This window comes from Nyctereutes procyonoides, unplaced genomic scaffold (genome assembly GCF_905146905.1).
Source record: "Nyctereutes procyonoides isolate TBG_1078 unplaced genomic scaffold, NYPRO_anot_genome, whole genome shotgun sequence".
NCBI lineage: Eukaryota > Metazoa > Chordata > Mammalia > Carnivora > Canidae > Nyctereutes > Nyctereutes procyonoides.
The window spans coordinates 211,259-226,829 of NW_026575051.1; the positions used below are offsets into that span (position 1 = coordinate 211,259).

Here is a 15,571-nt window from a genome sequence, read left to right on the forward strand (position 1 = left end):
CTCGTAAAACAATCAATGTGATTCATCATATCAGCAAGAGAAAAACCAAGAACCATATGATCCTCTCATTAGATGCAGAGAAAGCATTTGACAAAATACAGCATCCATTCCTGATCAAAACTCTTCAGAGTGTAGGGATAGAGGGAACTTTCCTCGACATCTTAAAAGCCATCTACGAAAATCCCACAGCAAATATCATTCTCAATGGGGAAGCACTGGGAGCGTTTCCCCTAAGATCAGGAACAAGACAGGGATGTCCACTCTCACCACTGCTATTCAACATAGTATTGGAAGTCCTAGCCTCAGCAATCAGACAACAAAAAGACATTAAAGGCATTCAAATTGGCAAAGAAGAAGTCAAACTCTCCCTCTTCGCCGATGACATGATACTCTACATAGAAAACCCAAAAGCCTCCACCCCAAGATTGCTAGAACTCATACAGCAATTCGGCAGTGTGGCCGGATACAAAATCAATGCCCAGAAATCAATGGCATTCCTATACACTAACAATGAGACTGAAGAAAGAGCAATTAAGGAGTCAATCCCATTTACAATTGCACCCAAAAGCATAAGATACCTAGGAATAAACCTAACCAAAGAGGTAAAGGATCTATACCCTAAAAACGATAGAACACTTCTGAAAGAAATTGAGGAAGACACAAAGAGATGGAAAAATATTCCATGCTCATGGATTGGCAGAATTAATATTGTGAAAATTTCAATGTTACCCAGGGCAATGTATACGTTCAATGCAATCCCTATCCAAATACCATGGACTTTCTTCAGAGACTTAGAACAAATTATTTTAAGATTTGTGTGGAATCAGAAAAGACCCCGAATAGCCAGGGGAATTTTAAAAACGAAAACCATATCTGGGGGCATCACAATGCCAGATTTCAGGTTGTACTACAAAGCTGTGGTCATCAAGACAGTGTGGTACTGGCACAAAAACAGAAACATAGATCAATGGAACAGAATAGAGAACCCGGAAGTGGACCCTGAACTTTATGGTCAACTAATATTCGATAAAGGAGGAAAGACTATCCACTGGAAGAAAGACAGTCTCTTCAATAGATGGTGCTGGGAAAATTGGACATCCACATGCAGAAGAATGAAACTAGACCACTCTCTTGCACCATACACAAAGATAAACTCAAAATGGATGAAAGATCTAAATGTGAGACAAGATTCCATCAAAATCCTAGAGGAGAACACAGGCAACAGCCTTTTTGAACTTGGCCACAGTAACTTCTTGCAAGATACATCCACGAAGGCAAAAGAAACAAAAGCAAAAATGAACTATTGGGACTTCATCAAGATAAGAAGCTTTTGCACAGCAAAGGATACAGTCAACAAAACTCAAAGACAACCTACAGAATGGGAGAAGATATTTGCAAATAACATATCAGATAAAGGGCTAGTTTCCCAGATCTATAAAGCACTTATTAAACTCAACAGCAAAGAAACAAACAATCCAATCATGAAATGGGCAAAAGACATGAACAGAAATCTCACAGAGGAAGACATAGACATGGCCAACATGCACATGAGAAAATGCTCTGCATCACTTGCCATCAGGGTAATACAAATCAAAACCACAATGAGATCCCACCTCACACCAGTGAGAATGGGGAAAATTAACAAGGCAGGAAACAACAAATGTTGGAGAGGATGTGGAGAAAAGGGAAACCTCTTACACTGTTGGTGGGAATGTGAACTGGTGCAGCCACTCTGGAAAACTGTGTGGAGGTTCCTCAAAGAGTTAAAAATAGACCTGCCCTACGACCCAGCAATTGCACTGTTAGGGATTTACCCCAAAGATTCAGATGCAATGAAACGCCAGGACACCTGCACCGCGATGTTTCTAGCAGCAATGTCCACAATAGCCAAACTGTGGAAAGAGCCTCGGTGTCCATTGAAAGATGAATGGATAAAGAAGATGTGGTCTATGTATACAATGGAATATTCCTCAGCCATTAGAAATGACAAATACCCACCATTTGCTTCAACGTGGATGGAACTGGAGGGTATTATGCTGAGTGAAGTAAGTCAATCTGAGAAGGACAAACAGTGTATGTTCTCATTCATTTGGGGAATATGAATAATAGTGAAAGGGAATATAAGGGAAGGGAGAGGAAATGTGTGGGAAATATCAGAAAGGGAGACAGAACATAAAGACTCCTAACTCTGGGAAACGAACTAGGGGTGGTGGAAGGGGAGGAGGGCGGGGGGTGGGGGTGAATGGGTGTCGGGCACTGAGGGGGACACTTGACGGGATGAGCACTGGGTGTTATTCTGTATGTTGGTAAATTGAACACCAATAAAAATTAATTTATTAAAAAAAAGAAAGAAAAACTGAGGGTTGCTGGAGGGGAGGATGGTCAGGGGATGGGGACCTGGGGGATGGCCATTAAGGAGGGCACTTGATACAATGAGCACTGGGCATTACATACAACTGATGAATCATTGAACTCTACCTCTGAAATTAATAATACTATATATGTTATTTAATTGAATTTAAATTTAAAAAATCAATATTCCATATATACCACATCTTCTTTATACATTCATCTATCAATGGACACTTAGGTTGCTTCTATAACTTGCCTGTACTAGATAATACTGCAATAAACATAGGGGTGTTTGTGTCTTTCAATTTTGTGCTTTAATTTTCTTTCTTTCTTTCTTTTTCTTTCTTTACTTCTTGATCATATGATATTTCTATTTTTAACTGTTTGAGGAAACTCCATATTTCCCACAGTGGTTGCACCAATCTACATTCCTACCAATTGCACATGAAGGCTTCTTTTTCTCTACACCCTTGCTGATGCTTGTTATTTCTTGTCTTTTTGATATTAGCTATTCTGGCAGGGGTAAGGCAATGATCTCATTGCAGTTTTCATTTACATTTCCTTTATATCTGTGATAATTATGTTCCATAAAGTTGATGCAAACACTGAATTAGTGAATACTGACCACTACTCCTAGGGAAAATACAGGAATAGGTTCCTACAATCCTCTAGTCACAACACTTCTGTCTGCTGATCAATATATAATCTTGTTTTTGTCTGCTTCTGTTTACATATACTGTATTTAACATATATTGTTGATTTGCTATAACTCATGCCTGAATGCAACTTATCTAACACACACGTCTTCTCCATGAGACACATCACAGCTATCTTGTTTTTAGGAACCCTAGAGAGCATTTTGGTGCTACACTTGAGGGTTATTTTAAACAGCAATTTAAAAATCATTTAAAAAAAAGGACAAATGTTAAAAATATGACACTAAATAGGCAATACACTGTGAAGACATCATTTTTTTACTGTATGAAAGCTACAACATGAAAGGCAGAGTGTCACCTTGGTAGACTTGTTGGAAATACATGAGCAGCACAACCTGAATATTTAGGGAAATCTGCGTGTGTGTGTGTGTGTGTGTGTATATACACACACACACATATACACATATATATCTGCATGTATATATATACATATACATTCATGTATAAAATTTATGTATACATAAATATATACATGCACACACAAGCATACATACATACATTACATACTATTACTTAAGATTTAAATTTTCAGTAAGTTATAGTTACTGTTCCATAGTAATGAAAGAATAAATGCAGTGCGGTTAAGACACAATATCCTTTGGCAATATTGGCTGAGATAAAGGACTCCCTGAGATGTGTTCTAAATCCATAAGTGGGGATCCCTGGGTGGCGCAGCAGTTTGGGGCGCGACCCTGGAGACCCGGGATCGAGTCCCATGTCGGACTTCCGGTGCATGGAGCCCGTTTCTCCCTCTGCCTGTGTCTCTGCCTCTCTCTGTGTGTATGTGACTATCATAAATTTAAAAATAAATAAATAAATAAATAAATAAATAAATAAATCCATAAGTGTTTAATGATTTTCTTTTCCTTTCAGTTCATTTTGATCACTTATGTCTTATTATACATGAGAATTCACTTCCTTTATTTGTTTTATCTAAAAGAGATATAGCCAGCATGAATTGATTTATGAATCAGAGGGCCTTGTCAAGTTAAATACAATGAAAAGATTAGGAAAAAAATTTCCTATATCAAAGTGGTTGTCCTCACACATAAAGGGCCATTCCCAGCAGACCTCCAGATAAGCAGAAGCAAATCAAAACATCAAAGAAGAATGGTATTTCTCACATCCAAGAAGCTCTGCTGGACTGTCACACATGTGAATTAGCCTGCTGCTGGGACATTCATTCATACTTAACACCTCAGAGCACTAGATTGGCCTTGCAATGACATGCTACTTCTTACCTTGAATTAAGCCATGAACTTTCACCACATGTGCTCCTGAAATGTGTGGCATGGGGTTCAGCCACTTCCTGCCTCAGTGTGTCTGTCACAGGCAGTTGCCTGTCGATGGCCTGTCAGTCTTGCTAGTGGGCCAAGCACTTACCGTGACAATAGTATAATGATTTGGGAAGGTTTTGGTTGGATAGACAGCTCTCATGTATTTTGAATGAATTCCACATGTTTCTGCAACAAACCACAGTGAGAAATTATGTTGATTGTTTTCCCATAACTTTTCTTTATAAATAAAAACTTAAACCTAAAAATTTTCCAGGGAAATTAAATACTAACTAAAGAGTGGAATAAGGATGGAAAGAGGTTGAAATTCTGATGCCCACAATTCCTCCATCTGAAAGTTTGTCAGTTTTGAGTAGAGAAGCGAGCCAAATCAAGGGTCTAAATTTTTCTGTAAAGGCCAGGTAACAAATATGTTAGGCTTTGTAAATCCAAATGGTCTCCGTTATAACAGCTCGACTCATCTATCATCTATTGAGGTCCCAAAGCATCCATAGACACTATGTGAACAAATGAGAATGGCTGTCCTCCAATAAAAGTTTTATTTATGGATGTTGAAATTTCAATTTCACATAATTTGTATGTCACAAAATATTCTCTTCTTTTTTCCCCAACCATTTAAGAATGTAAACAATTCTTAGATTTAGTAGGCCACACATACACAAAGTAGGCCACATTTTGTCCCTGGGCCACAGCTTGCTGACCTCCAAGCTAAGCATACCCTAAATTATAGACTGCCACCACCTTTGTTTTTGCTGCTCCTCTCTTTCTGACCTAGGTCTGGTCATTATGGTGATGAGAAGTTCTATATCACATTTGAATCCCAGCTAAGAGTTCTCATATGATAGTATCCAAAAGAAAAAAAGTCAACACAACTATCTAGGTAACTGAAAAGGAATTTGACTTGAATGAGAGCATAAGCCCATCTCACGTAGTAACATTTACAAAATGAGCTAAGTTTATTACTTAGTATTTTCAGTAAAGTTTCCACCTGTGGCAATATTCTCACGTGGTGCTGACATACCTAAGTGTGAGGCCTGTCCGGTACTTATATTCCTAAGTATAATTAAAAGTTAACATAACTTTTTTTTTTTAGTCAATACTACCAATAAATATATCTCATCTTTAATCAGAGAGAGATACATTTATTATTATTAAGAAGTCATATGATGGGGATCCCTGGGTGGCGCAGCGGTTTGGCGCTGCCTTTGGCCCAGGGCCCGATCCTGGAGACCCGGGATCGAATCCCACGTCGGGCTTCCGGTGCATGGAGCCTGCTTCTCCCTCTGCCTGTGTCTCTGCCTCTCTCTCTCTCTCTCTGTGACTATCATAACTAAATAAAAAAATTAAAAAAAAAGAAGTCATATGATAAGAAAACAAAGTGAGACAAACTTTACTTATACAATGAAAGAATTTAAGTAAGGGAAAAAAAAAACAAAAAATAAACAGAAATATAAAGTCAGCTTGGTTTCTTTTCTTTCTTTGTTTTTTTTTCTCCGTTTCTCCTTTTTCCAGTACAACTTGTTTTTGGCCACTCTGCACTGAGCAAAATGACTAGAAGGAAAAACCCCAAAGGAAGGATCAGAAACAGTACTCTATCCCACAGAGTTACAGAATTTGGATTACAATTCAATGTCAGAAAGACAATTCAGAAGCAAAATTATAAAGCTACTGGTGGCTCTAGAAAAAAGCATAAAGGATTCAAAGACTTCATGACTGCATAATTTAGACCTAATCAGGCAGAAATTAAAAATCAAATAAATGAGATGCAATCCAAACTGGAGGTCCTAAAGAAGGTTAACGAGGTAAAAGAACGTGTGAGCGCCATAGAAGACAAGTTGATGGCAAGGAAGGAAACTGATGAAAAAGGAGAAAAACATTTAAAAGATCATGAGGATAAGTAAAGGGAAATAAATGACAGCCTCAGAAAGAAAAATTTACTTTAATTGGGGTTCCTGAGGGCCCCGAAAGGGACAGAGGACCAGAAACTGTATTTGAACAAATGACAGCTGAGAACTTCCCAAACTTGGGAAGGGAAACAAGCATTCAGATCCAGGAGATAGAAAAATCCCAGCCAAAAATAAAAAAAGTTCAGCACCCCAACATTTAATAGTGAAACTTGCAAATTCCAAAGATAAAGAGAAAGCAGCAAGAGACAAGAGATCCCTAACCCTTATGGGGAGAAGTATTCGATTAACAACAGACCTCTCCACAGAGACCGGGCAGGCCAGAAAGGGCTGGCAGGATATATTCAGGGTCCTAAATGAGAAGAACATGCAGCCAAGAATACTTTACCCAGCAAAGTTCTCATTCAGAATAGTAGGAGAGATAAAGAATTTCCAAGATAGGCAGAAACTGATAGAATATATGACCACCAAACCAGCTCTGCAAGAAATATTAAAGGGGACTCTGTAAAAGAAAGAGCAAGTCCAAGGCAATAATCCACAAAAACAGGGACTTAATAGATATCAGGATGGCACTAAATTCATATCTTTCAATAGTAACTCTGAATGTGAATGGGCTTAATGATCCCATCAAAAGGCCCAGGGTTTCAGACTGGATAAAAAAGCAAGACCCATCTATTTACTGTCTAAAGAGACCCATTTTAGACCTAAGGACACCGACAGCCTGAAAATAAAAGGTTGGAGAACCTATTACCATTCAAATGTTCCTCAAAAGAAAGCAGGGGTAGCCATCCTTATACCAGGGGGTTATGGCAGAAGAGTAGGGTCCCCAAATCACCTGTCCCCACCAAATTACCTAGATAACCTTCAAATCATCCTGAAAATCTACGAATTCAGCCTGAGATTTAAAGAGAGAACAGCTGGAATGCTACAATGAGAAGAGTTCGCGCTTCTATCAAGGGAGGAAGACGGGGAAAAAGAAATAAAGAAACAAAAGGCCTCCAAGGGGGAGGGGCCCCGCGAGGAGCCGGGCTGAGGCCGGGGCGAGTGTCCCCAGGACAGGAGAGCCCCGTCCTGGAGAAGCAGGAGCTGCACCAACCTTCCCGGGTGGAAAGGGGCCCGCAGGGAGTTAGACCAGGACCCAGGAGGGCGGGGATGCCCTCGGGCTCCCGGGGACACTAACAGACACCTGCGCCCCGGGAGAGTGCCCCGAGCTCCCTAAGGGCTGCAGTGCCCCTGGCGGGACACGGAGCAGCTCGGAGGGGCTCGGGCGGCGGCTCCGCGGAGGGAGCTGCAGGGCGGGAGCGCGAATCCACCAGCGCAGGCCCCGGAGCACAGGGCGCCGGGACACAGCCCAGGATCCGGCCTCCCCCGGGACAGGCAGAGGCCGGGAGGGCCCAGGACAGCGAGGACGCTCCTGCCTGGAGCTGAGCAGATCAGCGGCCCCGCCCCGGAGCCTCCAGGCCCTGCGGAGGGAGAGCTCAGTAGTTACTGGGGGAGCTGAATCCAGGGCTCCAGAGCTGCCGTAGCCACTGGGGTTGTTCCTCCTGGGGCCTCACGGGGTAAACAACCCCCACTGAGCCCTGCACCAGGCAGGGGGCAGAGCAGCTCCCCCAAGTGCTAACAACCGAAAATCAGCACAGCAGCCCCTCCCTCAGAAGACCAGCTAGACGGACCAGTTCCAGGGGAAGTCAAGGGTCTTAAAGTCTATAGATTCAGAAGATACTCCCCCATGTTTTTTATTTTTTTTCTTTTTTCTTTTCTTTTTGATTTCTGATTGCTTCCCCCACCCCCCCTTTTTTTTTCACCTTTCTTTCTTTTTCTTTCTATTTTTCTTCTTTTTCTCCCTTCTTTTTCTTTTTTCTCTTTCTCTTTTCTTTCCTTCTCTCTCTTTCTCTCCTTTTCCCAATACAACTTGTTTTTGGCCACTCTGCATTGAGCAAAATGACTAGAAGGAAAACCTCACCTCAAAAGAAAGAATCAGAAACAGCCCTCTCTCCCACAGAGTTACAAAATCTGGACTACAATTCAATGTCAGAAAGCCAATTCAGAAGCACTATTATACAGCTACTGGTGGCTCTAGAAAAAAGCATAAAGGAATCAAGAGACTTCATGACTGCAGAATTTAAATCCAATCAGGCAGAAATTAAAAATCAATTGAATGAGATGCAATCCAAACTAGAAGTCCTAATGACGAGGGTTAACGAGGTGGAAGAACGAGTGAGTGACATAGAAGACAAGTTGATGGCAAAGAGGGAAACTGAGGAAAAAAGAGACAGACAAAAGACCATGAAGACAGAATAAGGGAAATAAACGACAGCCTGAGGAAGAAAAACCTACATTTAATTGGGGTTCCCAAGGGCGCCAAAAGGGACAGAGGGCCAGAATATGTATTTGAACAAATCCTAGCTGAAAACTTTCTTAATCTGGGAAGGGAAACAGGCATTCAGATCCAAGAAATAGAGAGATTCCCCCCCTAAAATCAATAAAAACCATTCAACACCTCGACATTTAATAGTGAAGCTTGCAAATTCCAAAGATAAAGAGAAGATCCTTAAAGCAGCAAGAGACAAGAAGTCCCTGACTTTTATGGGGAGGAGTATTAGGGTAACAGCAGACCTCTCCACAGAGACCTGGCAAGCCAGAAAGGGCTGGCAGGATATATTCTGGGTCCTAAATGAGAAGAACATGCAGCCAAGAATACTTTATCCAGTAAGGCTCTCATTCAAAATGGAAGGGGAGAAAAAGAGCTTCCAAGACAGGCAGGAACTGAAAGAATATGTGACCTCCAAACCAGCTCTGCAAGAAATTTAAAAGGGGACTCTTAAAATTCCCCTTTAAGAAGAAGTTCAGTGGAACAATCCACAAAAACAAGGACTGAATAGATATCATGGTGACACTAAACTCATATCTCTCAATAGTAACTCTGAACGTGAACGGGCTTAATGACCCCATCAAAAGGCGCAGGGTTTCAGACTGGATAAAAAAGCAGGACCCATCTATTTGCTGTCTACAAGAGACTCATTTTTTTAAGAGACTCATTTTAGACAGAAGGACACCTACAATCTGAAAATAAAAGGTTGGAGAACCATTTACCATTCAAATGGTTCTCAAAAGAAAGCAGGGGTAGCCATCCTTATATCAGATAAACTAAAATTTACCCCGAAGACTGTAGTGAGAGATGAAGAGGGACACTATCTCCTACTTAAAGGATCTATCCAACAAGAGGATTTAACAATCCTCAATATATATGCCCCGAATGTGGGAGCTGCCAAATACTTGAACCAATTATTAACCAAAGTGAGAAATACTTAGATAATAATACGCTTATACTTGGTGACTTCAATCTAGCTCTTTCTACCCTCGATAGGTCTTCTAAGCACAACATCTCCAAAGAAACGAGAGCTTTAAATGATACACTGGACCAGATGGATTTCACAGATATCTACAGAACTTTACATCCAAACTCAACTGAATACACATTCTTCTCAAGTGCACATGGAACTTTCTCCAGAATAGACCACATACTGGGTCACAAATCGGGTCTGAACCGATACCAAAAGATTGGGATTGTCGCCTGCATGTTCTCAGACCATAATGCCTTGAAATTAGAACTCAATCACAACAAGAAGTTTGGAAGGACCTCAAACACGTGGAGGTTAAGGACCATCCTGCTAAAAGATGAAAGGGTCAACCAGGAAATTAAGGAAGAATTAAAAAGATTCATGGAAACTAATGAGAATGAAGATACAACCGTTCAAAATATTTGGGATGCAGCAAAAGCAGTCCTGAGGGGGAAATACATCGCAATACAAGCATCCATTCAAAAACTGGAAAGAACTCAAATACAAAAGCTAACCTTACACATAAAGGAGCTAGAGAAGAAGCAGCAAATCGACCCGACGCCCAGAAGAAGAAGAGAGTTAATTAAAATTCGAGCAGAACTCAACGAAATTGAGACCAGAAGAACTGTGGAACAGATCAATAGAACCAGGAGTTGGTTGTTTGAAAGAATTAATAAGATAGATAAACCATTAGCCAACCTTATTAAAAAGAAGAGAGAGAACACTCAAATTAATAAAATCATGAATGAGAAAGGAGAGATCACTACCAACACCAAGGAAATACAAACGATTTTAAAAACATATTATGAACAGCTCTACACCAATAAATTAGGCAATCTAGAAGAAATGGACGCATTCCTGGAAAGCCACAAACTACCAAAACTGGAACAGGAAGAAATAGAAAACCTGAACAGGCCAATAACCAGGGAGGAAATTGAAGCAGTCATCAAAAACCTCCCAAGACACAAGAGTCCAGGGCCAGATGGCTTCCCAGGGGAATTCTATCAAACGTTTAAAGAAGAAATCATACCTATTCTACTAAAGCTGTTTGGAAGATAGAAAGAGATGGAGTACTTCCAAATTCATTCTATGAGGCCAGCATCACCTAAATTCCAAAACCAGACAAAGACCCCACCAAAAAGGAGAATTACAGACCAATATCCCTGATGAACATGGATGCAAAAATTCTCATCAAGATACTAGCCAATAGGATCCAACAACACGTTAAGAAAATTATTCACCATGACCAAGTAGGATTTATCCCCGGGACACAAGGCTGGTTCAACACTCGTAAAACAATCAATGTGATTCATCATATCAGCAAGAGAAAAACCAAGAACCATATGATCCTCTCATTAGATGCAGAGAAAGCATTTGACAAAATACAGCATCCATTCCTGATCAAAACTCTTCAGAGTGTAGGGATAGAGGGAACTTTCCTCGACATCTTAAAAGCCATCTACGAAAATCCCACAGCAAATATCATTCTCAGTGGGGAAGCAACGGGAGCCTTTCCCCTAAGATCAGGAACAAGACAGGGATGTCCACTCTCACCACTGCTATTCAACATAGTATTGCAAGTCCTAGCCTCAGCAATCAGACAACAAAAAGACATTAAAGGCATTCAAATTGGCAAAGAAGAAGTCAAACTCTCCCTCTTCGCCGATGACATGATGCTCTACTTAGAAAACCCAAAAGCCTCCACCCCAAGATTGCTAGAACTCATACAGCAATTTGGTAGCGTGGCAGGATACAAAATCAATGCCCAGAAATCAATGGCATTCCTATACACTAACAATGAGACTGAAGAAAGAGCAATTAAGGAGTCAATCCCATTTACAATTGCACCCAAAAGCATAAGATACCTAGGAATAAACCTAACCAAAGAGGTAAAGGATCTATACCCTAAACACTATAGAACACTTCTGAAAGAAATTGAGGAAGACACAAAGAGATGGAAAAATATTCCATGCTCATGGATTGGCAGAATTAATATTGTGAAAATGTCAATGTTACCCAGGGCAATGTACACGTTTAATGCAATCCCTATCCAAATACCATGGACTTTCTTCAGAGACTTAGAACAAATTATTTTAAGATTTGTGTGGAAAAGACCCAGAATACCAGGGGAATTTTAAAAACGAAAACCATATCTGGGGGCATCACAATGCCAGATTTCGTGTTGTACTACAAAGCTGTGATCATCAAGACAATGTGGTACTGGCACAAAAACAGACACATAGACCAATGGAACAGAACAGAGAACCCAGAAGTGGACCCTGAACTTTATGGTCAACTAATATTCGATAAAGGAGGAAAGACTATCCACTGGAAGAAAGACAGTCTCTTCAATAGATGGTGCTGGGAAAATTGGACATCCACATGCAGAAAAATGAAACTAGACCACTCTCTTGCACCATACACAAAGATAAACTCAAAATGGATGAAAGATCTAAATGTGAGACAAGATTCCATCAAAATCCTAGAGGAGAACACAGGCAACAGCCTTTTTGAACTTGGCCACAGTAACTTCTTGCAAGATACATCCACGAAGGCAAAAGAAACAAAAGCAAAAATGAACTATTGGGACTTCATCAAGATAAGAAGCTTTTGCACAGCAAAGGATACAGTCAACAAAACTCAAAGACAACCTACAGAATGGGAGAAGATATTTGCAAATAACATATCAGATAAAGGGCTAGTTTCCAAAATCTATAAAGAATTTATTAAACTCAACACCGAAGAAACAAACAATCCAATCATGAAATGGGCAAAAGACATGAACAGAAATCTCACAGAGGAAGACATAGACATGGCCAACATGCACATGAGAAAATGCTCTGCATCACTTGCCATCAGGGTAATACAAATCAAAACCACAATGAGATCCCACCTCACACCAGTGAGAATGGGGAAAATTAACAAGGCAGGAAACAACAAATGTTGGTGAGGATGCGGAGAAAAGGGAACCCTCTGGCACTGTTGGTGGGAATGTGAACTGGTGCAGCCACTCTGGAAAACTGTGTGGAGGTTCCTCAAAGAGTTAAAAATAGACCTGCCCTACGACCCAGCAATTGCACTGTTAGGGATTTACCCCAAAGATTCAGATGTAATGAAACGTGGGGACACCTGCACCCCGATGTTTCTAGCAGCCATGTCCACAATAGCCAAACTGTGGAAGGAGCCTCGGTGTCCATCGAAAGATGAATGGATAAAGAAGATGTGGTGTATGTATACAATGGAATATTACTCAGCCATTAGAAACGACAAATACCCACCATTTGCTTCAACGTGGATGGAACTGGAGGGTATTATGCTGAGTGAAGTAAGTCAATCGGAGAAGGACAAACAGTGTATGTTCTCATTCATTTGGGGAATATGAATAATAGTGAAAGGGACTATAAGGGAAGGGAGAAGAAATGTGTGGGAAATATCAGAAAGGGAGACAGAACATAAAGACTTCTAACTCTGGGAAATGAACTAGGGGTGGTGGAAGGGGAGGAGGGCGGGGGGTGGGGGTGAATGGGTGACGGGCACGGAGGGGGACACTTGACGGGATGAGCACTGGGTGTTATTCTGTATGTTGGTAAACTGAACACCATTAAAATTAATTTATAAAATAAAATAAAGGATCAAAGTATTGTCAGTGTGACTTAAAAAATACACATTAAACCTTAGAAAGGGAAAATTCTCAATGGCCCAATATTTCACTGGTGTCATTTCCAACTCTGGGTGGGATGAGCAAATCAAATAATTCCACTTCAAGTGGGTTTCAGTTCAGCGTGGCTAGCTAAATTCCCTTTCAGATACAGAACTTGATACCCAGATTACCAAAGAAAATGCAGATAAGGAAATAGAAACTGGCCAAAGTAACTCAGTGCTTCAATGACATGTCCTGAATTTGGAATCAATTCTGTCAGAACCCCAAACTCTCACTGTTTTTGCAAAGGATCTGCCACAGAGAGTGAGAGAAAAAGGAGATATCACTGGACACACGTTAGTAAAATACAGGATAAATGGCACCTTGTGTTAGAGGGGGACACAATCCATCTTTCTATAGTCATGGGATTTTAGAGCTGGAATAAACAGTAGAAATCATTAGAGCTAATCCTCTCATTTTACAAATGAGGAATTTTTTTTTTTATTTATGATAGTCACAGAGAGAGAGAGGCAGAGACATAGGCAGAGGGAGAAGCAGGCTCCATGCACCGGGAGCCTGATGTGGGATTCGATCCTGGGTCTCCAGGATCGCACCCTGGGCCAAAGGCAGGCGCCAAACCGCTGCGCCACCCAGGGATCCCACAAATGAGGAAATTAAGACCCAGACAAGGGAAATGCATTACTTAGGCTCAAACAGGTATTTTTTTTAGCAATTTGGAAAAAATAAAAAGCATACCAGTAAAACCGTAATCAAATCTGAGAAGTCAAGAGGGCCAGGCAGAAGGGGAAAAAAGAAAGCATTGTAGGGCAGTAAAGAATATAGATCCTGGAGCCAACCCTCTGGTTCTAACTATGCTCTGATACATCTTGGCTCTACGTCCTTAGGTATTTAATTTCTTTTTCAAATAACTTTATAAAAGTGTATGAAGGCCAAGTGTCCTAAATAGAAGTGTAACATCCTGATAAACATGATAATAAAATCAATAATTATAATAATAGCCTAAAATCATTCAGTGTGTATTACATTTATGTTCTCATAATATTCCTATCAGATAGGAAGGGAATATTTTACAACTGAAGAGAATGGGCAACAGTAGGTGAGGTCAGCTTGCCCAAGGTCTCCACAGGTTCCATGCAGTTTAATTGCAAAACCAGACATAGATACCAGATGGACTATTTTTTAAATTGTTTTTTAATTTTTATTTATTTATGATAGTCACACAGAGAGAGAGAGAGAGAGAGAGAGAGGCAGAGACACAGGCAGAAGGAGAAGCAGGCTCCATGCACCGGGAGCCCGACGTGGGACTCGATCCCGGGTCTCCAGGATCGCGCCCTGGGCCAAAGGCAGGCGCCAAACCGCTGCGCCACCCAGGGATCCCCCCAGATGGACTTTTTGCAGTCTGTTTTGCCACTCAGTCTCCTTCAGGAATCCTGTCCTTGCTGGTACATTCTTTTTGCTACAACCCAGAATTCAAGTCTGACAAACACCACTTTCAAGACAGTGTATGTGAGCAGATTTCCACAGGATGGAAATAATATTTAAATACAAAACAAATCACAATAAACAATCAAAAAGATGCACCCTGCTACCAAAAAAGTATGGAAATAGGTATCACAATTGGTAAAGTCCTCAGGATTTTTGGAGGACCTGGGAGAGGGCAAACTACTAATATGGAAGGTAAGGAGGAAAGATACCCATCTACAGATTGGCTAAATAGGTGTCCTTAATCTTTGTGTGCCTGTGGTTGTGGAAGACTTACTCAGTTTATTAATATTAGGTATGAGGGCATCCCATGTCTGCAAATATTCAGCTCTAAATCCATCCATGGAGAACAAAATAACTGGTGGCAGTTCAAATCTGAAAATGGAAAACAAAATATTAGTCTGTTATTTTGATTGTCAAAACAATAAAGATACTTTCCTCTACTAGTTACAATTCCCTAAATCAGAAAATGCTTAGAAAGTACAGCAAGAAAACAATCCTGGAAACCACATCAAAAGATGTGCATCAAAAGATGAATGTCCATCAAAAGATGAATGGATAAAGAAGATGTGGTTTATGTATACAATGGAATATTACTCAGCCATTAGAAAATGACAAATACCCATTTGCTTCGACGTGGATGGAGCTGGAGGGTATTATGCTGAGTGAAATAAGTCAATCGGAAAGGACAAACATTATATGGTCTCATTCATTAGGGGAATATAAAAAATAGTGAAAGGGAATAAAGGGGAAAGGAGAAAAAATGAGTGAGAAATATCAGAAAGGGAGACAGAAAATGAGAGACTCCTAACTCTGGGAA

At 40.6% G+C, this 15,571-nt stretch overlaps 1 protein-coding gene across 1 annotated transcript in view; it reads right to left on the minus strand.

The window, feature by feature from the left end:
- LOC129512935 (ectonucleotide pyrophosphatase/phosphodiesterase family member 3) overlaps positions 1–15,571 on the minus strand; it is an 84,748-nt gene that overhangs the window by 49,084 nt on the left and 20,093 nt on the right. The window contains exons 6-7 of the mRNA XM_055330530.1: positions 15,029–15,126; positions 4,452–4,531 (exon numbers count right to left, since the gene is read on the minus strand). Of these exons, the coding sequence (XP_055186505.1) occupies positions 4,452–4,531; positions 15,029–15,126 (178 nt within the window). The remainder of the gene's footprint in view (positions 1–4,451; positions 4,532–15,028; positions 15,127–15,571) is intronic.